The 26,179-nt window shown below is 44.1% G+C and overlaps 1 protein-coding gene across 1 annotated transcript in view; it reads right to left on the bottom strand.

Annotated features, from left to right (window-relative positions):
- The window catches only part of GATB (glutamyl-tRNA amidotransferase subunit B), an 89,353-nt gene that overhangs the window by 22,491 nt on the left and 40,683 nt on the right, over positions 1-26,179 (bottom strand). Inside the window, exons 6-10 of the mRNA XM_055336261.1 lie at positions 21,371-21,484; positions 18,876-18,960; positions 18,146-18,190; positions 15,793-15,982; positions 4,111-4,244 (exon numbers count right to left, since the gene is read on the bottom strand). Coding sequence (XP_055192236.1) covers positions 4,111-4,244; positions 15,793-15,982; positions 18,146-18,190; positions 18,876-18,960; positions 21,371-21,484 — 568 coding nt within the window. The remainder of the gene's footprint in view (positions 1-4,110; positions 4,245-15,792; positions 15,983-18,145; positions 18,191-18,875; positions 18,961-21,370; positions 21,485-26,179) is intronic.

Below are 26,179 nucleotides of genomic sequence, written 5' to 3'. Positions count from 1 at the left end.
ACATCTGTTCTCAAGATGGCCACTGCTTCTTCAGGGTCCAGTTCTCTCTACCACTGGATTCAACTGCCTCTCACCAAACATGTTCTAAACAAGGGGTCAGCAAACTTCTTCAGGGAAGTGCCAGAGGCCAAATCCTTAAGGCTTTGTAGGCCACATATGGTCTCTGTCACACAGTTTCTGTTTTGGTTTATGAGACAATAACCACTGTTCGCTCAGGGGCTGCCAGAATGATCTTTAACAGGCTCCAAACCCTGCAGCCCCACTCTTGTCCCCACATGTCACACTGGACTTCTCTTCCTTCACCGTCAGGCACTCTTGGCTCAAAGGCCTGCCCTGGTTTGCTAGCACCTCAGGAACTGCTGCTCCTTGGCTGACCTAGAAGTTGGGGGTACTTGACTGGACTGGACAACTGGGCAGTGGCCCTTGCCTGATTTCACCATGAAACGCTTGGTCAAGGGATCTGTAATTTCCACTTTCTTAACTCAATCAAACCCGTTATTAATAGCAGAAAAATAACTTTCGAACCTATGTTCCAAATAACTGAAGAGCCAAGTTCAACAAGAGCTTTTCTGGTTGGACCCTTTAAACACCAGTCTTCTGACAGGTCTTTAAAGATGAATGCTAATTTGCAAAATCAGTTCTTGCCAACTTGACCTCTAGAGTGTTCCCTGTCAGTGTTATCGTAAGACTACTGCTAGCTCCATAGCTACTGCCGTCCTAAGCTTTGAAAACGTTCGCTGCAGCGGTTGACGATGTTCATTAATTAATGTTTGTTCCAAGGCGAGGCTGGTGTCTCCAGTCCAGCTAACAATGGTTCTATGGACTGTATAGGAAGAGAGCTACTACAGCTTGCTTTTGGATCCTCAGTTTTTGTTCTATATAAATTGTGTAACAGAATTATTAACTGTTACGTAAACTCCCTCTTTACCTGTTTTTCGAACAACTCCACAGATGTTTATTCAGAATTGGGTACCCTCTGGGTTCTTAAAACTCTGGTGCTTACGAATTGTTTGGGTAAAGACGAGGAGCTCCAAGTTCACTCAACAAGCTCATTTATCAGCCTCGGCACCTGTAGCAGCTACCAACGTGGTTGATAAGTAAACCCTGTAATTTCAGACTGACATCTAAAGATGCTAGTCTGAAAGTCAGGGGACTTGGTTCCTGGTCTCAGGGGTTGTGCAACCTGAGGTATGTCCCCTTACCAATCAGGGCCTAGACTTCCTTGTTTGCTAAAGGAGAGAGTTGAACCAGAAGTTGTCTGAGGTCTCTGCCAAGACTAAAATTCAGTGACTCTAGGCCAACATCATCAATCATAGCCAATGACATGGAAAACCATAAATTTAAAGATCAGATTTACAACTCCTCCAAAAGCTCAAACCACATCATGGAGCCTTCCTGGCTTCTTCTGGCCAACATGAGTTTCCCTCTTCTCTGCTCCCATCGTACTGTGTCTACAACAGAAGCATCCCTTTCTGCCTCGGATTAAAATACTGACACATGAGTCTAGTCCTCCCCAGGAGATGGCAAGCTCCGTGAGGGGCAGGATGGGGTCCTCCTTGTCCTACCACATGCACTGCACAGAGTTGCGCACTACTGCATTTACTGGATTTGTGGCTATCCTCCCCTATGACCCTTCCACATCCTCATACTCCAGCCCTGCTTCAATCGTACAGTCAGCTGTGCTTTCCTGCCATTTCCCACCCTCTGCTCCTACAAGTTATGTTCCTCCTTGGTCTAAAAACATATAGTCCATTGTCATTCCCAGCCTTGGCTCTCTACAGGTGTTGCCCACACCTCGGCCTCACCAAATCCTCTCCATTCTTTAAGGCTTTGGTACAGTTGTCTCTCCTCCATAAACTTTTCTAGATGGCTCCAGCCTTTGCTGAATGGCCACAATATTTTATGTGTAAAGAGTGGAGTTTCTGAAGAGAAGTCAATCCTAAAAGGTCAGGAATGAAAAAGAGAGAGGCAACAGATGCCAAAGCAGTTTAGGGGGCTGAGGGTGGCTATTGTTTTGGTACTTAAAATATCAACCAGGCAAAGAGAAGGGAACTAACACCGAGGGCCTGCTACGTGCCAGGCACTGTGTATTTTCTACTCAAAAACCTTCAGAGGCAGGTATTGTCATTTTTGTTTTATAGTGAAGAAATGGAGGGTCAGGGAGGGGAACTTGTCCAAGGTCACTGCTGGTGAGGAGCCAAGTAAGGCAGTGAACTTGTGGCCAACTGGCTGCATTACTGCAGCATATACACACTGAAAAGGCTGAAAGTGAGGTTGGCACCGTACAGTGTGACCTTCTCTGAGCCAACAATGTTTTGGAATCATGTACCAATGTACGTTTGTCCCCCTCCTCCACTCTCCACGGCCATGGGATGCTGCGGAGACAATGGCACACCTGCTGCCATGGGGTTCCACTTCCCTCTGGGACCTAGCCGGGCAGGGCCCGGTTGTCTGCCCAGGGTTCCTCATCCTCTCTCTCTCCTTCACTCCCTATACTTCAATCTGCTGCTTACTCTTCCCTTCTGCAAACTTTCCTTTCCTTTGGCTTCTGTGACACTCTGTCCTAGATTTCCTATTCTCTGCCATTTCTTTTCCTCTGCTGCCTTCTCTGCCCACGCTTCTTACTTAGAGTCTAGAGGATCTCCAGCTCCTTTCCTCAGCCACCCTATGAGGCCACACCCTCCCGGATTCTCTTCTGTTTCAACAACTTCAATAACTATCTTTAAGCCCCTAAGTCCAAGTTCCACCTCTACTGGACTATGTACTTGTGTTCCCAGATATGTGATGCCCAGACTCACCTCAAGATTTTGACACGTGCCATTCCCTATCCTGGAACACTTTTACCTCTTGGATTTTTGCCTAACCTTACTCATGCTTCCCTCAGGCCTTAGCTTAGTTGTTACCTTCTCCTTCTCAGAGCACCTGAGCTGCTTTTAAATCACCAGCTTCTAGACTGTCAGCTCTGAGAGGAGAGACTACATGTGTTGTGCTGACTGATCTTCCCCATGTTTAGCACAGTGCTTTGCACAGAGTGGAGTCTAAATAAACATGTGCTGAATAATGAACAAATGAGAACTCTAGGATTGATACCTCCCAGATAGCTCTTGTCAGCGGTAGATCATATATCTGCCTGCCTCCTGGGTATCCCCATGAGGGGGACGTCTGTCCTACGGGCAGCCCAACTCAGCACGTCCAAAATGGAACATGGCATCCTGCCCCACCCCGTCCCTGTGAACTTATTCCTCCCCCTCTACCTCTCGCTAGACTGAAAAACGCTGCCCTTCATTTCACTCCACTGTCCAAGTAAGAACTGGAAGTTGTGCAATGTGAGATAATTGCTCCCCATTTACCTCGGCTCAGGCCCTTGGCATTTCTCACTGGCACTCCAGCAACAGGCTCCTTGCTTCTACTCTGTTCCTCCAACTCCACTCCCTCAAAGTGACACTGGAGTGGACCGGAGATCTATGGCTTTGAGAGCTGCTGACAGAAGGGCACGGTGGCCTCTGTGGCTTTCTCCTGAGCTTTCTTGCTTGCCTCCTTGGCACCCCCAGAGTTTCTGGGTTTCCTGATCCTATACACCTGCTTGCCTCTGAGTGTCCAATGGCTACTCTCTTGCCTGGAATGCCCTTGCCCCTCTCATCACCTGGCAGCTCCCACTAGTCTTCAGAGCCTACCTCCAGCATCCCCTTCTGAGGGAAACCTTGTTCACCTTCCGGCTTTGGGTCAGGCCCATTTTGTGTCCATTGAGGGCACCCCCTGCACCTCTGGCCTAACAGGATCACACTTAGGTGACTGCCTGTTTTCTTACAGGCCTATATCCACTACCACCAACCCCCCCGCCCCCAGCTTGTATTCTCTTGTCTTACTCATCTTTAGGCCCACAGCTCCAGCGCAATACAAAGGACAGCACGGACAAAGATTTGAACAAATGAAATTTCGGATACGATAGAGGACAGCTTTAGAATTTGGAATTCACAGGGGGTGTGTGTGTCTTGTCAGGAGATCCTGAGCGGCAAGAGGGAGAACAAAACACTGGTCCTGGCCTACTTCAACTGTTTCTGGACACAGAGTTCATCATAAAGGAATAAAGAATTCCCAGACCCCACTCACCTCTCATTGACAGCAAGGTTCTGTTGCTTTAAAAAACCCAGAAAATTGTTGAGGATCCAACTAGTTACTTTTTTTGGCTCTGCCCTAGTTTCTTTTATCACATTCTGGAAGAACTCCAGTAGGCCAACTTCATTCTGTTAAGAAAAAAATATATATATATACACACACACATACACACACACACACACACACACACACCAAAAAAATGAAAGCTCAGCATTCTGAAGGCAAATCTGAAACCATCACCCTCTGCCTCCTCTGGGACATCTACTTGAACTTTCTTAAAAACAAATGGCACCAGGAGATTCTGATCACTTTCAGTAAACAGCAAGTATTCAACTTCTACTACTGTCACTGTGCATTTTTCTAATCTAGCATTTTCTCATAGGAATGAACATATTTCAGAGAAGCTGGCTTGCTGAACCAGAGAAGGGTGATGCCCACTCTCACCCAAACTCACTGGCCCTCTCACCGTCAGCCTTGTGTGCCCTGTGACCTTTACCCTCGAGCTGCATCCTTTATCCTCTGGCCCACGATGTTTGGCCTGAATTGACTGTCCTTTCTTATTGCAGGTCTCTCCTCTGCTGGAAGTCCCCGGGATTACGAGAGTAAGAAGGCGGGAGAGGAAGCAAATCAAGAAGGAAAAGAGAATATTCTATCTCTAAAAAAAATCAAAAGTGGATCATAACTGTATTTATCTTCACATCGTCCCAAGAAGTGATAGAAATGGTTTTCAGGGATCCCTGGGTGGTGCAGCGGTTTGGCGCCTGCCTTTGGCCCAGGGCGCGATCCTGGAGACCCGGGATCGAGTCCCACATCGGGCTCCCGGTGCGTGGAGCCTGCTTCTCCCTCTGCCTGTGTCTCTGCCTCTCTCTCTCTCTCTGTGACTATCATAAATAAATAAAAATTAAAAAAAAAAAAAAAAGAAATGGTTTTCAAATGTTTTCAAAATGAGAAAGAACTCAGGCACATGTGATCCACTCAGACCACACGACCAATGGAGGCAGCAGTGGCTTCCAGGTCTTCTGAGCCAACACAGCGTATCCCTGCCTATCCTCTTGCTCTGTGAAAACAGTCATCAAAGGGACTTGAAGAAGATTCTACTGTCTTCCCCTCTGAAGTGTCAGCTCTGGCAGGCGGGGTCACCCTGTCCTGTTCACTCTACAACTAGAGCTAAGTCAGTGCTGGGCCATGGCAGCTATGTGGTAAGTACCTGTGGATGGAATCGATGCCTGCCATTGCCATGTGCATTTTTAAGAAAATCACAAGTGAATGCTCCTTCTGTATCATGCCATGTTCACCTTTAAATATCAGAACTGCCACAATCATGCCTAAGAGTAACCCCAAGGCAAGGCACTCATCAAGTGCCTTAACTACTATGGCACTTAACTGCCAGCTCATTTCAGTTTGGCAGAACCAAAAAATTTGGCTAAGTCCATCCTTTGTTTTCCAATAAGAAAAATGAAAACATGTGCTTCTCACATATAAGAAGCCAAAACTTCCAAATGCAGAGGGAACACATGTTTAGTAGATTTCCCTTACCTGCTGCAATTCAAACCAAACCATGCTTTCTTTGAAATAATCTTTTTAACTTTATACTATGGGTAAGGCTCTCACCCTTGCTCCTTTCAGAAAACCTTCGTTAAGCAAAGGAACTTTTGGAAAAATAAGATACTGGGAAGAAGCAAGACATACTAACAAAAGTGCTCTGAAAGTTCAGCTGTTATAGATGCTGTAAAATACACAAAGGCATACGGTTGCTAAATTCCATAATAAAAAATAATCTACGTGCCCTTTGTAACAGATAAATTCTCTGGTGACAAGCCTACTGAATAATCCCATAATCATCTCTTGAATCTCTTTTCAAGCCAACGTTACTATTCTGCTCATGCTAAACCAGGGCAAAGGCCACCTCAGCAGCCAAGGCTTGACTGCAGATAAAGGCAAATGCAGGCAGAACGAAGAGGTTCTGCTTAACTTATGGAAAAGTATTCAAACTTCCGCAAACCTCTGGGGAAGGAGAAAACCGCTATCCGGCCCAAATCAGACAAGCAGAAGTCCCTTTGTTCTAACCCAGACAGGCTGGCCCACTGGTGAAAAGAGCTGTCAGAACGAGAACTCTTTGCTTTGCCAAGGGAAGGTTTTCTAAATCCACCCAGAAATATTGCACTTGAACTCCCAGGCTTGGCTGAGTTGCTGGGACGTGATGAATATCTATTCTCCTACCCTTGGGTGGTTTTTTTATTGGATGGATAACATGGCAAGTCAGATTTCTGTTTGTCTTTTTGTGTCAGGGCTGTGATGAAGCCTCTCCGAGCAGGAACTGTTCTTCACTGGGGGGTGCGCGGTTTCAGCACGCAACTGCAAGCGCACAGGAGAATCTGCGATGGGGATGGGGTGAGCTGCGAGCAGCAGGGCTGCAGACGGCCGAGCCGCTGCCGACCAGAGCATGACGGATCAATACAAAGTCATGCTCCGGCTGCCCGCTCTGGCTCTTTAGATCAGAACCCCACGTTTCAAGGAAAAAAACCCACAGCATTCTAGATAAGGTTTTCTTAGTTTTTCTATGAGATCAGCAACTGCTAATAAGCTCGGCACAAATATCACAAGTCCCTGGTGAACATGGCAGTGCAGCCATCTGGTTTTCTCGGGAAAACACTGGGCTGGTGACTCCCTTACCTAAGAACCATAGTAAGAGCGACGCAAGAAGGCCACCGCATCAGGGAACCCCTCGCTTCCTTCTCAAAGGCAACAACATGCAAGTGTCTGGCTCAGCACTAACCTATCCTACGTCAGACAGAGCTACACAGCGCCTCAAGTCGCCCGGCCAAATGTCACACTAATTGTTCCTTCAGCCACAGCTAACACAGCAGTGACAACTGGGCCTGTCCTTGGTGTCACACCGGACACCCTATACAGCTCTATGACCGGGAAGCATCCTTTTCACATTTTAATCAAATTTCCCCGGAGCATTCAATTATACCAGAGCCAATGCCAGGACAGCCCCTTAGACGCTAGTAAGAACCCTCCGCTGCAAATGGATCTGTCAGTCGGTCAATGCAGGTGTGAGGCAAGGCACAGGGATCACCTCACTTCGCGGCCTGGTCTGGGAAGGAACCCCGATCTACCCTTGCATCAGTTCCCAGAAGCAGTATCTTTTCGCATTCTACTTCTTTTTGTAAAGCTGTCTTTTAAGTTCTACCCTCGGGGATGACAAAACGTCGGAAGACTAGAAGTTGGAATAGGATGAAGGCTGATTTCTCAACCACCATTCCCGTTCTAAGTCCCACGCCCTTTGAACCTGATGAGAGGGCAGAAATTAGCTGGACTATATTTAGAAGGAGAACGAAACCTGAGAGAGACAGCTGCCCAGTGGCAGCCCCAGAGAAGAAAAAGCCCACAAAGTACAAGTTGAGGAACAGCTGATTGTGCGGCAGGGAGTGACCTGGCAGCTAAAGGAACCCCAGATTAGCAATCCGGGGCTAGTTAAAAAGCTTTCAGGACTATTTCCAGAATGGCCCTTAGACACAGAGAAGGGCAGCCAGCCCTAGCGGGGAGCTTCACGTGACTGCTGCTCCTGCTGATGCTACCAACACTTTTTAACAACAATAATAGGTGCGGGGCACTGTTCTAAGTGGTCTCTATATTCACTCATTTTATTCCTAATGACAACTATTAACGGATACTAGTAGAACTCTCTCTTACAGATGAGGACACCGAGGCATTAACTTGAAGTTACACAGCAAGAAAGCAGCAGAACGGAGATTTGAACCTCTGTGGTCTGTGCTCTTAATCTCCATGTTACACTGCCCCTGCTGAAAAAATATCATGTTCCTGCCTTCCCGGGGACTGAGACTGAGCACCTACCAGTGCCAGGCACAATGTGAAGCAACTAGCTCATTAGAAGAATGCACTTTCCCACCACTCCCATTATTTTATTTGGTACCTGCCAGCTGTTCAAAGGTTCTTCACATATTAAAAATGTTGCAAAGGCCCTTAGCAATTAACTTAGAAATTAGGAGAAAATGGCAGGTTCTCTTTCTCCCTCTGCCAACATACGCCTATACCACCTGGCACACTCTGCTGTGGCAGGACACACACCTGCTCCCAGATCAGGAAGGCAGTGCGCGCGCGCGCACACACACACCCTCACCCTCTGCCCCAAGCTGTACAGAGCTCCCGGGGGACAGGAGGGTGGCCAGAGTTCCCTGGGCTCTCTTCTGCATCCCTTCCACACCTTCTCCTCACAGTAGTTACAGTGAGTACGCCTCAAACAAGACACTGCCCAATTCTGAGGCACCTTCTGACATTAGAAGACCACTCCCATAATTGCTCACATAGTTCTGGTACCAAGCATACTGCATCTTACTGCCTACTAACTTCTCTGATCTGGGGACTTCGTGCACCATTTTATACCTAACTGGGAAGATCACTCCTGTGGTGGGAGCAGCTGACTGCATGGCAGACCCTGCCTCTGTGGACTGAACGACTGTGGCTTCACTAGGTGAGGGGCTCACAGGTCATGACATCTCATCCTGTGGAGGTACAGATAGGAACTATCTGGCACCTAGCAGGGGTGCCGGGGTGAGCAGCGACTGAGCATTTCTGCCAACACTGTAAGAGGGCCTAGCGTCTGTATATCAGTGGGGACACTATGGTTCCCTCTTAATTCCTATGGATTTGGTCATGCTTACAAAGTGAGAAAAACAGAATGCAGACCCACCACCTTTGTGAAAAGTGGCCCTAAAAATAACATTGAATGCTAGTGTTGGGATGGAAATGGAAATTAGATTGTGTGTGGCAGTTCTAGGGAAAGAAAGCAGACGTTATGGCAAGATTAAGGACTGACACATTCAGTAGGGTGGAGGCTTGGATCGATGATATGAATGAGCCTTCCCTGTGCTTTTCATGGAAACAAGAAATAGCTGTGGAAATCTTACAGTGGGGGAGGGGCGGGGAGAAAGACTCATCCAGTGGAGTCGTCAGTGGGGGAAAAACTAAAGGTAGTTAATTGGTGGTGTGAGACTAGGATAGAAACCTTACTTTCACTGGAGTATGTCAGGAGGAAGCCAGAATCCTGAGCCATCATGGCCACTGAAGCGTATGGAAATCTGGAGAAGTTTGGAAATCGACCCAGAAACACCAAGACAGATTCTCTAGTCAGTCTCAGAAAATACACAACTAGAAAAGTCTACAGTCCTATTTTGGTCGTGGGTCATGTTCCCAGTGGGCCTGGAAGCCCCTAAAATCTGAGCAAAACTCTGGTCCCAAGAATTTCACTTGTGCTTTGTTCCTAGCAAAGTTGGGAAGTATACGTCTGAGTTTAACTCAGGATAATGGTTCCACTCAGAGAGGGTTCACACCTACGTTTGGCTTAGACTTATGTGAAAATGAGTTTACATTCTCTGAGATACATGAGCTCTAGGCGGGATGAGCAGAATCCAATTTGGCAATAAGACTTTCTTTGGATAAACAAAATCCAAATAATTCAAGTAATAAAAGTTGACAGCAGACTGGTGTAATTAGAAAACCATATCTTCAAGAATGGGCCACATATAGTATGCTGTCAAGAAATCAATTCTGATCATAATCACATTTTTAATGTGCCTAAAGCCACCATTGTCGAATGGGCCCCACCAAGAGGAAACCTGTGTTGGTCAACAGCAGCTTTCTGGCTGCTGTTAAAAATAGCAACAAAGCTTCCAGGCAGTGTTTGCTCATTTGTTTCAAGATCTGACTGAAACCTGAAATAGTGTATTTTAATTGTCCCCAAAAGGAAATCATTTCATAAATAGGAAACCCAGCTCTAGGATAGATGAAGAGAGTCCCTGTGACTCCCCAAGGCTGGGCACTCAGGACTTCACTCCTCCCTGCACTTTTGCTCCAATGGGCAGGTCCCTGAGGGGGTCAAATGAATCTGAGTTCAAAGGATCCTCATCTCTGAAAGTCTTCTGTCACTTGCATCTGAAATAAATGAATTGTTGGTTTTTCAAGAGTAAAGTTAGAAGATGCATCTTTTATTCAGTTTTACCAGAACAAAATATCGGTTATGTTTCTAGTGCACAAAGTAACTATAAAAGCACCCGTAAGCTGGCAAACACTGGGTGCAATTTTATAAAACGAAGAATAAAATCAATTTCAAAAATTACATGGAGCTGAAATATGGTGAGCGACGATGCTGACCAAATGGATTTTCCTTCAGCAGTAGTTAGAAGGCCAGGGCTGCGCTCCTCAGTACACCTAAACAGTCTAAAACTGGTCACTATAGTTCCAGATGCCTTTTTAAACTATTAGTTTTAAAGTACTATTACCTATTGGTATACAGATATTTATCACGGGAAATTATTTTAGAGACAGTTGATCCAAAAAGAAAACCAAGCCATATCTCGGCTACTAGAAACTCAAAGCAAAACTCTTTGGAAAACAACCCATTTAACAATCAACCCTAGTCATATTTTTCCTGCCTCTCTGTCCCTGGAGACATCTTACCCTTTTTCATGGTGTCAGAAACAGAGGATTATGACTTCAAATGGAGAAAAAGCACCTGGAGAAAATGAAGTTGCTGCAATGAGACTACACATCTTGAGGTTGAATACAAGGACAGACAGACATGTATGGCAGCATGGGCCACTAATCTAGAGGTTCACAATCACATTTTCCTACAGTCTCACTGGGGCCATGCTGGAGTTTTCTTAAAAGTTCGCTTGCACAGCTCTCAATGTGTTAGCGGCTATTTTGGGCCAGTGCTCTTGTCCCCGGCACCTTATTCCAGGGAGTCTGCTTGGCTGTATTTAGATTCAGTGAAGATTCTGCTGTGTCACTCATCTTCGGGGGAAGTGAATCATTCCCTTCCCTCTTTCAGCTGGGGAGGATAACAGTGCCAGTTACCTTTGCAGAGCCCTCCCGGCTCCCAGGTGTCAGAGGTGAGATCTGAAATCAAGACTGTCTCTCTCTCAGTGTTTCAACCCATTGCCCTGCAGGGCTACTTGGGAGAGTTAAAAGCGACATGGAAAAGATAAAGCTCTTTAACCTGAAAACAGCACAGGGAGCCGTGGTGAGTACAGCAGGCCCTCAAGAAACACTGAATTGGGAATGCTACGCCATTCCTCCACTGAAATCTTGATCAGACTCACATCTTTCCATCTACTGAATTCGTGCACAGCCAGCTGCCCTGTGAGCTCGTACCTGGTCCTTACCGTGTGCCTACCGTTTACGGGACTGCGTGACATGAGGCAACAGGCAAAATCATCCCACAAACCTCACCAACCACCCCCCGCCCCCCCGCATTCTGCCCTCTGTGGAGACCTTTTCAATGATTCATTCAGAAGGAGCCAAGAACCTGAGGCAGCAAGTTTGAGAATGAAAATAAAGTTGCAGAGGAGAGCTGACATCTCTTTTTTGTGACTTAAATTTTCTACTTGGAAAATGGATAGAATTTCTGTTTTTCATTGGAGTTGATGGATTTTCACTAAATTTAGGAGAGCGCACTACTTCTTTATTTATGAGGCATTCTGACATCTTAAAAACCAAGCAGAGTGGTCAGAAGTTTTAAATGAACCAATGGTCTGTGACTGTTTCACGAAGCATTACTGGGACTGTATGAAACATTAGAATGAACAAAAGTAAAAACTCTATTTTCTCTGTCAAGTGATCTAAAACAGCAATGAACTTGAACCATCATTGCTGTTTGGAATTGTGGCACATTACATGTGTGGGCAGGCAGCAGACCTTGGACATGTAAATAAAGCGTGGGGCCTGAAGTCACTTCAGACCACTGAACCTGGCCTCCCAGAGGCTTGGCTAAGTTACTCAATGTCTTACACTCTACCACAGTTTATGTTTCCTTATCCATAAAATGGGGAGAACAACAATATTTATCAGAGCGCTGTTGTAAGGGTAAATTAAAAAGTGACCCGTGGGGTGTCTGGGTGGCTCAGTTGGTTCAGTATGTGACTCTTGATTTCAGAGTGGTTGAGAGTTCAAGCCCCCCACCCCTGCCCCTCCATTAGGCTCCATGCTGGGCCTGGAGCCTACTTCACGACAAAGTGACCTGCTATAAACTGCAGAACCTGTTGTCAGGGAGCAGTGATTTTCTTGTCCTGCTTAAGCAAATGACTACAATTTGTTTGCATTCTGAGTCAGGTAAGGCAGATACCTGTGGGGATATCTCTTCCTAAGACATCGCTCTGGGATTATCTACTAAGAAAAATGTACATGCAGATCATCTACATCATTCTCATAATTACTCTTGGGATATACTGACTCAGAGAAGGACTTGCTATGCTATTAGAATCTCTCATTTTTCAGGATCCTAATACCTGGATCTCAGTTTCTACATTTCTATTCCTTAATCCTTATAAATGAGGTCAGCAATCAAGGCAATTTGACATAAGAAAGGGAAGCAAGGTGAACTAAACAGGTTGAAGTTTCAGGTGGAGCAACATACTTTTAACGTGACCGGAAGAAAAAACAGTACTACAGGTTTTCTGTTGGGAGGGGACTGTCAGGAGGGTTTAAGAGAGAAAACCAAGATGTAGACTGGATTTAATATCATAAAAGGACCAGTTCAGAAAGCAAGAGTCAGAGAGGCCAAGTGACCTGCATCTGGACACAGTACAGAGGGATGGTTAAAGTGGTGATCTAGGTCCTTCTCACCCAGAGTTCAGTGAGACTGGTATCATCCCATGATTTGCTAGGGAGTCAAGAGCAGTTTATGGATCTGACCTTTAGAAACAAGGATGCTTTTATCAGAAATGCTGCTGCTTCTAGGACTTTCATGAGTATTGTAACAGTATCATTTGTCCACTCACTGAACATTCACTGAATGCCTACTATGTACCAGACACTGTTGTAGATGCTAAAATATTAGAGTTCTGTAAATATCAAGCATAAATCATAAGTCAGTGCTTACCACATAGTAAAATGACCAGATAAATTAAAGACTAGAGTTAAATTCTGAAGTGTTTCTTATTTGTGGGTGAGGCATGTGTGTGAGGGTGGATATGTGCTTAAATGCTTAACTGAATAAGCAATCTGAAGGTACAGAGCATGGAATCAAGGCTCTGCAAAGCACACCTCCACCACTATTTATTTAATGAATACTCCTGGGCACTCTTTAAATTGAAAGATGGTTCATTAGATTTGTGCATCTGCCCTTCTCAGCAATCTGTTGTGTTTCTGATGAAGGCAGGAAAAAACATGAATATATCATTTTCAGGTCTCAGTAACTCAGCTTTCAATGATTACAAAGTCGTAAAGAGCTGAGGATGCCCACTTTCAGGAAAACAATTTGTCTGAATCACTCTCTTTCCACTGCTATTAAATTGTCTTTCCACTCATCCTTGAAAATCCAAGTACTAGCCCTTTAAAACACACACACACACACACACACACACACACACACACACACACACACTTTTTTTGTACCTAATACATTACCTGCAAGCTATAAAAATAAGCGTATTTTTTAAGATATTAAAAGGTAAGTCCCTTCAAAACTGACTCAAAAATCACCTTCTTTTAGTTTTTCCCTTTCATCCCAATCAAGGTAATCACTGCCTCCCTGGGTTCCCATCACACATTATGCATCTATCTCTTGCAATCTGACCCAGGGGCTGGTTAGCTGCATCATGTGTGTCTATGTATATAAATAAACTCTTGGAAAGCAAAGAAACTTTTTTCCCCCCCAAATCTTTGTCCCTGAGTACCTGCTACATAGGAGATGCAAAATAAAAGTCGTGGACTGAACAGATGAAAGACAGGTTCCCCTCAACAGGACCTTAAACCATGACCCACTCATGGGGCACCCTCAGCAAACATTTATGCAAGGCCTCCTGTGAAGGACACGTGAGGGTGCATGGGACACAAACACGAGTATGAGAATGTCCTTGCCCTCAGAGGACTGGCTTTCCTTGAGGAGACAGATGCTCCCCACCATCACTCATATGCTTGTCGGAGGCCAAGTGTGACAGTGCTAGAGATATGCTCTCTGAAGGGAGCATATGTTTACAGACAGTGCCTTGGAGAGAAATAGCCATATTCTTGAGAGGAGTTGCTCAAAGGTCTGTTTGCCTCTCTTGAGAAGAAAGTTAATATACAAAGAAGAGCTTTTAACATCATATTTAGTGGATTCTTTTCTGAAATCACAGTCATGAGCAAAGAAATGGCCAAGAAACCTGGGTTTTCTTCACTTGCTGTCTCTGTTCACCTGGTGGAAGGCCAAATGAAGGCAGGTAACTCACAATTTGGAAGCTAAGTCCCAGCAGGCTCTGTCCCAGGACCTCCAACCCCTGTGTAATCTGGCAGTTATCAAATGCAGGACTGGAATTTAGCATTGAGAATTCAGTTTGGGATTTATTTCCAGTGGGCTGGAAATTCATCAGACGTAGGGAAGATAGATAGGACGAAAACTCAGTTGGGTTAAGTCAGCCTAGGGAAAATGCTGGAGTCGTAAGAGGCTTCAGGTTAAAAGGTGTTCTGTCCGAAATGATGATTGACTCGCACAGTCGAAGATTTGGTGTTAAGCGCTGCTGCTGTGCCAGCCCATGCTGAGGGACGGCGAGCTAGAGGGTGACCCAGTGCTTGCCTGCCAAGTGCTGAACAAGTCACACTAAGAAAGTATTAAAATCTAGCCATGTAACCATCAGACAGATATGACTAGGTGCGACGGCAGCCCATAGGAGGCAGTATGAAAACACATCTGTGCGTGCCTCATCATTACTGGTAGGAAAAGAGGAGTTTTCACAGGACATTCTCTGGAGAGTTTTCCCATTAGCTGATTTATAAAGAGAAAATCTTTCATTCTACAAATATTTGCTTGCTGACCGTGGACCAGCAATGGCAGGGCTGCTGTCACTGAAGTATATCAGTATGTACGTTCTCACATCCCTATACAGTCATTATTAATCAATTAAAATACAAAAACCCAGAGTGTGCACAGACTCTGCTGCTCCAGAAGATAAGTGCGACATTCACCCAGTCCCTGAAACACGCAGCAGCAAAACTTTCTACTTCCTCCCTAACAGACAAGCAGAAGACAACTGTGACAAAACCCTACCCTCACTGATGCTGCAGCACTTTAAAGTTGCCATGACAAAGAGAACTGCAAAGCCCTGAGCAGCTTTGAAAAGAATGGAAAATCCCTAAGCAGGTCTCAGTGGTGTCAGATTCTCTAACGGCCCCTTAAGATGCATCCTCAAGCCTCAAAGGACCGGTACTTTTAGTCAGAGTTTTCAACATTTTGTGCGGAATAAATGTTTTTCTTCTACAGTTGGAGAAACAGCTGGCTGGCTTTTGAGAACCGAACTTCCTGCCAGACCCTGTCATGGTTCAATACTGCTAGACATCTAGAAGCCCTATACATTGATTTTCTCTTGTCCTGCAGACACATGGGAAAACATTCATCCATAGCATTTGGACTGTCTTCCAGAAGCCTCCATGGCTGCTGTGAACAGCTGTTCACTTCTGCACACAAGAAATGACTGACATGAGACTCTGCTTCATGTTCTGGTTTCATGAGGAGTATTTACCATAAAGGGTAGTGAGCAAAGGTTATCACAGCTGCTGCTTCTCTGAAGCATCTATAGTACAACCTGAAGCAGTTGCCTTCTGTACTCAGAGCTCACGTGGAGCAGCACCCAAACTGCTGAGCTGGGGCTGTCCGAGCCTCTGATCAATACCTACCAGTATGGTGAAGCTGTGTTCTGGTAGCATCCCATACTGTTGAACAAGCTGCTCCCGGGTCTCACTGGGGAGCTCAGGGAGCTGCTCCCGAATCCTGTCAATGTTGATCACTTGCTGTGGGTCTGCGCCAGGAGGCAAAGACGCAGTGTCATAGAGCAGCAAGGGAGGCAGGTTGGGTTCGGGCATAAACCTAGGCAGAGAGGGAATATGGAGTATGACTCAGAAGAATTAGGTTTAATAGGAAAAAAAAAAAACCCAAAACAAAACCCTATCCTTGATATGAAAGTTTTGTCTCTAGATGTCACATTAAAATTCCAAATATTTTCTGGGGCGCCTGGTTGGCTCAGCTGGTTAAGTGTCTGACTTGGGCTTAGGTCATGATCTCAGGGTCCTAGGACTGAGCTCCGTGTTAGACTCCCTACTCAACAGGGAGTTTGCTTGTCCCTCTCCTTCTACCACCCCCCACCCACACTCATGCTTGCTCATGCACTCTCTCTCAATAAAATCTAAAAAATAAAAATATAAAAAAGTCCAAATATTTTCTAATGTCCCAGAATATCAATTCTTCCTGTTTCTCAGGAATGAGTCTTTGTACAAGTGTACACAGCAGGTCAGGCGATCGATCACCAGACCTGCCCCTCTCCGTGCTTATAAACTATGGTGAGTGAAAAAGGTATAACACAGGGTTGATGCTACACTGTGATTTGTAACCGTGGATAAAGCATATATTCACAAAGACATAGGCTGGGAAAATTAGGACCAAATGAGAACAATTTACTTATTAGGTAGAAAAATGACTTTTCCTCATTTAAAAATTCTTACCATTCTTAGCAGTATTTATGAAAATAAATGAAAAGTCAAAGAAAATGAAAACTTTCTTTCTTGAGAAGTGGAATAAATAGATTTTGCCTTAAAACTATAGAGTCAAAGAGGGAAGGATGAGTAAGCGGAGCACAGGGGCTTTCTAAGACAGGTATACTACTGCCTATGACACTGTAATGGAAGATGCGTGTCATCATCCGTTTGGTCAAAACTTCCAGAATGTACAATATAAAGCGTGAGCCCTGATGTAAATTATGGACTTTAGTCAATAATAAAATCTCAATTTCAGGTCGATTGTAACAAATGTACCACACTCTTTGTGGCATGTTTGTGATACACCCGTTTAGTTTGAGTTTTCAACATTTCTTGGGTAATAAATGCAAATCACACAGCAGTGCAAGATGTTATTAGGGGTGCTGTGGGGGGGGGGGAGATGCAGCATCTGGTATATACCAAGGAGTACATGGGAACTATCTGCTGTCCCACTGCATGTAACGACTTTCCCTCTGCTCCATTCCAGCATCTAACATTTCCTTTCCACTTCTACTTGTCAAAGGGCTTATGCAAAAACAGGATAATGCAGAACAAATGGTAGCACCAAGGTGAGAGATCAGATGTACAAACAACCCATCACCTCAATTCCGAATCTGTGCTGTGAATCAGTCTGACTTCTGAGGGCATGAGAACACCAAAGGGAGGGTTCCTGAATCCTGCCTATTTATTCCATGCTGAGTAAGAAAGCAGCATAAAAGGAGTAGGGGGGCAACACTGGAGACCAAAGATGTTCTTGGGAAGAACAAACTGAACCTAGAAGATTATAGTGATTAAAAGAGTCTTGACTTTGACACTCAAGAGGAGCCCTTCAGGGGAGGTTCACACTAAGGATTTAGAAGCTTCTTTCCTACATCACAATGCTACATTTGTTCCTCAGTGACAGCAAGAGCTGCGCTTTGCAAAGGAACCTGAACCTGCAAAGGAACCTGAACCGTGGGCTAATCTCAACAACTTTGTTGCTTACAACTTCAGTCTTTACAATCTGCAAAACTCAATGGGGAACAAAAGGCTTAATTTACTTTAAGCCTATTCTTATTATTTGCTTTACTTCTAGATCTCATAGTAAGTCCAACTTGTTTATTGATTAAATAGCATCACCCAAGGTGTGAAGGGAAATGGCATTAACATGTGCATCTCTTTTTTCTTTCCTCTCAAGGATCTTTAGTGTGTTACCGAATTTGTAACTGAATATAAATATTCTAGGCCCCTTCTTAGCTCAATTATAACAACTCTCATGCAGGAGTGAGTCAACAATGTCTTCCAACAGCTGAAGGCACTCTGAAGTTACCAAACCAAGAAAACATTCTTTCTCTCAGGATACATGTAAAATAGGAAGTCTAGGCTTTCCGTCATGCAACAATACAAACAGAAAGTGGTTTCTAAACACTATCCAGGTCATTATGTTACTCTGCAAGTGGATTTGAAATTTGCCCCAAACCCAAAAACATAATGGTATTTTGACAAGAGGAATAACCACCTGTAGTCTTGTTTTCCTTCTTTGTCCCTCATCGGGATGGTGCACCTATGATAGTTAAACAGGAAAACGTTAAGCAAACATAGCATGCAGCATTGCCCAGCATATGTGCAAAGGGAAGTTTCCCCTACCAATAAGGGACACAGGCAAATTCAAGCTCTTCGACCTTGGAGAGATATTCACATGACTACATCAAAAAATATTAATGCAAAAGAAATATTCAGAATGATTTTTTTTTTTTTAAAGAGAAGAAATTGCTTCAATGTTTCTGGCTTCTAACCAGCTCAAACCCTAGTCTTTTGAGCTTCTTTCAGTTTTCTGCTAAAAGCACAAAATCCTCAAAATTCAGAGTCAGAATATTAGAGTCAAAGTTATCAAAACAAACATAAAAGGGTAACTCTATAACCACCTCTATGCTTTCTTTATCTCTAGCTTGAACTGGTAGAGCTTAAGTCTGATAGAATTTAAGGAAGTAAAAATTCTGGCCACAACGTGGTAAACTGGAAGCTATACTGGAAGTATTTATGCACAAGTCTAGTTCGGTTTTAACCTCTTACCAGCCCTTCAGGGTATAATATCCTGTGGCGTATGGTATTTTCTTCACTGTACTAGTGAGGAAAGTTTTAGTGCAGAGGAGTGAGGTACTTGCTTCAAGGTCACGTGGCGGGTGTGAGGTGAACCCAGACTGGAGCCCCACCCCCTGTGTGCAAGACGCTTGTCAATGCAAACTCACCCCAGCTTGCAGTCAAATGAGCGAGTTTCATTCAGGATTTCACGTCCGTTCTCAAGTTCGTTGATTTGTCTCTCAATTTCAGAGTCTAAGACAAACAATAATTTTGGATCATATTTTGATTTCTTTCATCCAATCAAGCAATAATTAGAAATCTTTCTCAATCTTTAAATAAAAAAAAAAAAACAAGAAAAAAAAAGTTGTTTATAACAATCCTTCCTTTATGTGCTATCTTCTCTTCTCACTGCTGTCATAGGACAATGGTACTGGAAAGGGCCTTTTAGGAAGCTCTGCTCCCTCACTTTCTGAGAAAGCTCAGGTTCACAGTGACCCAGTCCAGTTTACAGCTCTTAGCAGCAGGAGGGCTAGGAAAATATCTAGGCCAACTAACTTCAGATACAGAGTTGCTGCCTATCAAGATTTCCTATCCAGGGATGAAGGATATACTTCAAGGGATCTGGTACCTCCTGAAATTATATACAAAATTTGAGTGTGTGCATTTGTACATTTTTTGGAGAGTCCAGAATGATTAAGAGCCACTGTTTTATGCCATGTTTCCTCATTACCCAACAAGGCACACTGTGGTAATCAAAACACAGACACAACTGTTAAGCTGCTGAGAGCTGCTTTAGCCTCCCCCCAAAACTCCTCACCCCAGCATGTACCACCTTCCCTCACCCAAATCCAAACTCTTTTATCCGAGCTTACAAGAAGTAGAAACACCAAAATGTGTCTTCCATCCCACCCCTCAACTCCAATGCTCTCTTTGATTGAAATCGGATAATGGCTACTAGGCATGATATAGGGAGAAAAACAAGATAGAAAAATCATGGGCTTGGAGAATTAAGCCCATCATAGTAAATCTGTGGTTCTTCCTGTCTGAGTCAGGACACAGGAAGAATTCTGTCTTGGGGGGGGGGTCCTCCTTCATAAATCATTAAGAATAAATCTACTTAAAATCTTGCTGCCTTTTTTTTTTTTAAGGTTATCATCACCAGCTATTGGAATAATGAATTCCAGAATACTTATTAACCACAGGGTGAAGTGGAACTTTCTTCCATTTGTTCCAAGCTTCCACTTCACAAAACTGGGCTGTAAGGGTATCCTTGACCCAAATCTTTCATGGCTTCATAAGCATGGACCATATCTCCTTTTACAGACAGAAGAGTCCATCGTCTTTGGTCCATTTATAGGTGGAGACCTTCCCTTACACCCCTTTCCCTTATGTAAGTTATCATCGTGACCATGTTACTGCCCTTTTCCTGAAAATTTGTAGACTCAAAGCATCTTCACTGAGGCTGATCATTGCAGGTTTGGGATAAGGTTTTATGTAAGACCAGAGAATCTTTTCTGCATTGTTTCCAATACTTTTCTCAACAGACCCAGCACTCTACTAAACACACAGCAATGCATTCAGCTGCCTTGTGCTCTGTGCATCCTTAAATGGTACACTTGAAACTCTATCCCATCCCTATATTCTCTCTTGCTCTCCAGACACTTTTGGTTTTAAAGAATATTTTTAGTCTTCTGAGATGTCTTCATAGTCAGCAATCTCTATGGGACTGTGTGGATGTTTATCTTGCTCAACTGTTCTATTTTAATTATTATATTTGTCAACACCTAAGTACCCCCAGCATGAACTCCAATAAGACCCAAACTCAAGGGATGTCTAGATGGCTCAGTGGTTGAGTGTCTGACTTTGGTTCAGGTCGTGATCCCAGGGTCCTGGGATCAAGTCTGGCATCAGGCTTGAGTCCTGCTTCTCTCTCTGCCTATGTCTCTGCTTTTCTCTCTGTGTCTCTCATGAGTAAATAAATAAAATCTTTTAAAAAAAAAAAAAGACTCAAACTTGATGATATAGCACAAAGAATCTATTAGTAAAAACAGTAAAAAGCAGAAAAACATTCCAACCAATTAAGTAAGTCAAACTATGGCCAATCTATAATAAATAAACATGATTTGATAAAGTTCACACTGGTCAGAAAGAATGTGGTAAATGGAAAAATAGAGCTACAGCATTTTGTAGATCCTCCCATTAAGAGATGGAGCCTATTTCTCCTCACCTTGAATTTGCTCTAAATCCAATTCACTTTGAATAGAACGTGTTGGGAGAGACACTAGGAGAGTTCTGAGCTCTGGACTCGAGAAGCCTTGAGGCCTCTTCCTTCATCCCCCTGGAATGCCCCTTGGCCAAACAAGAAGGCCCAGGGTAGGCAAGCAAATGAAGAAGGACAACGTGGAGAGAAACCTAGCTGACCTCTAGCACCAAGGCCTCAACTTGTGAGTTAGGTCATCATCATCTTAGACCTTTTGTTTCCATTTAAGCTACCAGCTTCCAAAGCACATGAATGAGTGGAGGCAGGATCTAATCAGTAGAACTGCAAAAGCTAAAATGGTTAACAAGCCACCCCAAGCCACTGAGGTATGGGGTGGCTTATTACAAAGCAGTAGGTAACTGCTACAAAGAAGGATATTAAAAGTTAACAGCTGACATTCACCTATTGCTCTGGCCAAGAACCTGGCGCTGTTCAGATTCTTCACTTCAGTTCGAACACCCAAAGGCTCTCCAGGATGATGCACAGATATATTAGCATCCACTCTCAACTGGCCCTCTGGAAGAAGAGAAAAAATACAACTCTTTAGAAATTCTTTGAGGCAACATGGTCTCTAGGCAAGCAATATGTACTTTCACTTGCTGTGGAATGTGGTACTTGGCTGGTACTTCAGTCCACTTAAGAGAATTATAGTCCTACGGGATCTGAGATGTGAAGATATGTGTGTGCACATGTGTGTGCACCTGCGCACATGCAGGAGAGAGGAGAAACTCTGGATATACCAGCTGGAGAAATCTAATTTCTTTTGTGCCAAATTAGAAAAACAACATTGTTAAAATGGAGAATTACTCTGTAGTTTTATCCTGAGTTTTTATTCAGAGTGTCAGAGCTGAGCTGGGCGGGAAGGCATCAGAAATGATCATCGGATAACCCTACATAGCTCTCCAATGGAGAGTGGATTTCCAATAGTGATCCCAGGAGATCCATGAGAGTCCTTGAGAATTTGCAACTCAAGGGCAAGAGCCGGAAACCTGGGTTTGTCTCTTCCTCTTTCCTCTGGGTACTATATTAATCTCTTCCTTCTACAAGCAGGACTCTGAATCCTTCCTGATTGCTGTAAGGATCTGCTGCTGCAGACAGTGCTGTTATGAAGGGGTGAGTCTGTGGAAGAACTCAGAGGGGGCCACCCCCATTCGGGGAGGATCTTCTCTGACTCAGAAAGCCCCTTTAGATTAGGAACAATAACCCCTAAGGAGACAGGTGGTTTGTGGAGAGGACTAAGAGGCTCTTGAGAGGAGAGATAAGCAAAATCCTAAAAGACAACCAAGGAGATGAAGATAAAAAACAATCACATTTTACACCCCACAAAGTAAAGTTTAAATTCTCTATGCTCCAATTTCAATTACAATTTCCAAACGGAGCAGAAGGAGAAGACAAAATGTTGGACTTTTATTTTCCTAGGTGAGTTTTTACATTTAAAAAGAACCTGCCAAACCTAAGAGTTCTGATAGGCTGAATAAATTCACTTTCCAAGATTCCACAGCAAAATCATATTAAAATAACGAAACAGGAAATTCCATGCCAAGAAAGTCCATAGTTCTGGTATCTGTTGCTCCCTATCCAAACACTTAGCTGTGGGGCTCGACCTCCTCCAAGCTTGAGACTGCCGGTCGCCACTGTCTGTCCTACTGTCTCCACTTGTTCCCTCAGAACAAAGGATGAGCTCCCCCACTGTGCGGCCCCAACGCCACCCATGCTGACTGTCAGGGCAAAGGTGCTTCCAGCTTAGAAGTTACTCTATGTCTCTAGCACGGACTCCTCAACATTTTTGACAATTTATGCTTCCCTGAATTTCAAGAAGTCCCAACTATTCCTGACATCATTAGATTCTTAGTCTGAGAAACCAGAAGTCATCTGCCCTGTTTTCTTTCCCCTCTATATCCAAACAGACAACTGGACCTGTCAGTTCTTCTCTTCTAATGCCCCTCCTATTTGTCACCGCCTCTCTACATCCACGGCTGCCGCCCTTTCCAGAGGACTCAGAACTTCAGACCAAGTTACAGAACTGCACCCTGACTTCTACTAAAGCAACCCATCCTTGTCCATCTGGCCAGAATATTGCTGTGACTTTCGTCCATCTCCAATGTGGTTTTCATCTTTCTCTTTTTTTGCTCAAGTGCAGGGCCGGCTCCAACTGGACCATCTCATCTCCTCCGCCTGGTATTGAAGAGCTCTCACCCGGATTTGGTTGACATGACCCACAATTTCCCACTACTCATTCCATGAGAGAACCTTCCTGCAATCAAGGGAAGGCTCTGATTTCTCTATACGAGTCCCTGCCCAGTCTGCTGGCTCCAGCACATCCTCTTCATGAGTATTACTGTCTCTTCTTCAGCCTCTGCTCATCCTTCAGGGTCCTACTGTAGTGTTACGACCTTCCCCCAAGAAGCTCTCATCAATAAGCCTCTCTCCACTGGTGGCTCCTCTGAACTATGAGAAGAGACACAGTCAATACCCCAGAATTTAGCACACGACTACAGTCTATTTTGAATTAATATTACCCTTAAGACCAGAATGGAAGGGTCTGGAGGGGTGCACCCAGGTTTCCAACCTCACCCATCTTCCTGCCCCAGAGCATCATTCTTTCAGCTACCTCCTCTCTCCCACATCCATCATTAACCTCACTTTCTCCACAGTACTTCCAGTAGAGACACATGCAAAAGTACCTCTCATGAAAAAAACGAAAACCCCAAACCCTGGTCCCTTGAGCCCCATTCTTCCTCCATCAGTTACTAAGCTATGGTCTGTCCGCCTTCCTTTCCAGCAAATCCTCTCGAACACGTTTTTGCTTGCTCGTGGCACAGCTTGTTTCTACTATCTCACCTCCCATTTGCTCCTAACTGCTCTTGGTTTCCATCCTCGCCTCTCTGAAAATGCCTCCTCAAAGTCACCAGTGGCCTCCCTCCCGGCTGCCAAATGCAACAGACACAGGACCTGATCTGTCTTCACCTCTTTGGACACCCAAGCAGCATGCAACATACCAACTGATCTTCAACTATCTTCTTCTCTCAGCTGCTGTGACCTTATATATTCTTGGTCTCCCCTCCTACCTCCATGGACACTCTACTTCCGTCTCGTTTGCTGGTGTTTGCCTTCCCATCCACTTCAGGACCCTCTTCTTGCACTCCCTCTGTAGGGGCAAGTGGTTTTAAATGCCATCAATGTGCTGATGACTCCTGAATTTCTCTCTTCTGCTCAGACCTCTACTTAGAGTCTCATACTTACCTCCACCATTTACTTGACATCTCCACTTGGAGGTCTCACAGACACTTCACTTTCCAGAACTAAATCCTGATTTCCTCTCCACGCAGCCATTCCTGTCTTCATCTTCCTAGCTGCAGTCCATAGCGCTACCTAGCTCCTCAAGCTTCTTTGAAGACATCCTTCATTTCTTCCGGCCCATTAATTTCCATACCAGCCTGTTAAAAAATCCTGTTACTTCTAAAATCTACCTCGAATCTACTCATCTTAATCTCTCCAACCTTACCACACCACTGTGTTCAAAACAGCATCATCTTTCATCTGGACCATGGCAAAAACTTCTTAACTAGTCTCTTTGTTTCTACCACCCTTACTCAACTAAAATGCACTTTCCACAGAGCAGCCAGAGTGGTTTTCTAAAACATTAGACTATGTCAATCCCTTGCTTGAAAGCCCTTCAATGACTTCTCAGTACACTTGGGATGAAATCCAAACTTCTCACTATTACTGGCAACCTATCCCTTGTCTACTTTTTTTTTCAGTCTTACTTGATGCCACACACTCCTGCCTGTTATCCTTTCCCTACAGTGGCCGTGTGTTACCTATGTTACCTCAGAATATTCTAAGCTTTTCCTCATCTCAGAGACTTTGCTTTAGCTTTTCCCGAGAGTGCTCACCCCTTAGTCCTATGCTGGCCAGGGCCTTGAGTCATCCTTTAGGTCTCAAATAAATGTCACTTCCTCTGCCAGGCCCTCACTTTCCAACGTTATTCTTTATCATGGCATCCTGGTTATTTCCTTAAAGCACTTACCACTTTATTACACTTTATTAATGTATTTATCTCCCTCATAGATATAAATTCTACGTAGCAGGAACAATAATGTCTTTTCCACTGCTATATTCAGAGTCTAGAGCTGGATCTGGCACTGAGTAACTGTTCAATAAATTAATACCTTGTTGAACAAGTCAAAACTCTGGTATTTTCCTAAGCAAAGAGTAGGCAGATTGGTTACCATCTCACCAAAAGAGCCTGATCAGTTTTAAAGTTCTGTCTGAATAGGATTAATCTACAGCTGGAATCATCTGAAAGGCCCATTCAGCTCAAAGGAAAACTTCCAACGTATGCTGAGCTCTGCTCAACCAAATCTCAATTCTTGGGAAACAACTTTTTTTGAACTCAGGGAACCCTGAATTGGGCCTCACTTGCTTTTAAAAATGAAACCATCATTCACAATTTAGAATTTTAACTTGGATAAGGAATAAAAGCATGAATTTCGGTCTCTCCCAGAGAAGGCCATACATACTACATAATTGAGAGGAATCATTTAGTATCCTGCAGTGTTGAAAGAGAGTCCACTAGCCTGGATTCAAATATAGTACCAAACATTAACAAAAGATATTCTACCCAGTGAAGACAAAATACCTTTTAAACAAATTAAGTTAAATTGCTTCAAGTGCACAAAAGACTTACCAGTCGGGTTTACTTCAATGCATTCTGCAACACTGAGGGAGGGCCTTCATTCACACATCATGAGAATGCTATCAAACTCAATTTCTACCCTCCAGAAGCAGAGATTTGTAACAGCAAAACTAGAAAACTATACCACTGAGCACAGTGATATGGTACAGCTACATATTTTTTTTCTAAAACACATTCACACATCAGAAATATAACATCAGGACAGAAAACTGTTTCTGTAAACAGCAGGGGCCTGAGGATTTAGAGAGGTCTGTTAAGCTATCTCATTCTGATCACTGGAAGCTCTCCAGGACTTCAACAAGTTCTGACACTGACACACACACACACACACACACACACACACACATACCCCAAATTTTACTGAATGTATTTCACAAAGCTTATTTATCCAAAATGAGTGGAGATTCTGTAAAAGTAATACTATTTATTATTGCTAATAAAAGCAGCAAACGCTTACTGAGCACTGGCTTTTTGTCAGGGCCTGTGATAAGTTTTAGTACTTTATCACGTTC

Source organism: Nyctereutes procyonoides, unplaced genomic scaffold (assembly GCF_905146905.1).
Source record: "Nyctereutes procyonoides isolate TBG_1078 unplaced genomic scaffold, NYPRO_anot_genome, whole genome shotgun sequence".
In the NCBI taxonomy this organism is placed as follows: Eukaryota; Metazoa; Chordata; class Mammalia; order Carnivora; family Canidae; genus Nyctereutes; species Nyctereutes procyonoides.
Note: the sequence above shows the minus strand (reverse complement) of the source record. Positions and strands in the feature narration are given on the sequence as shown.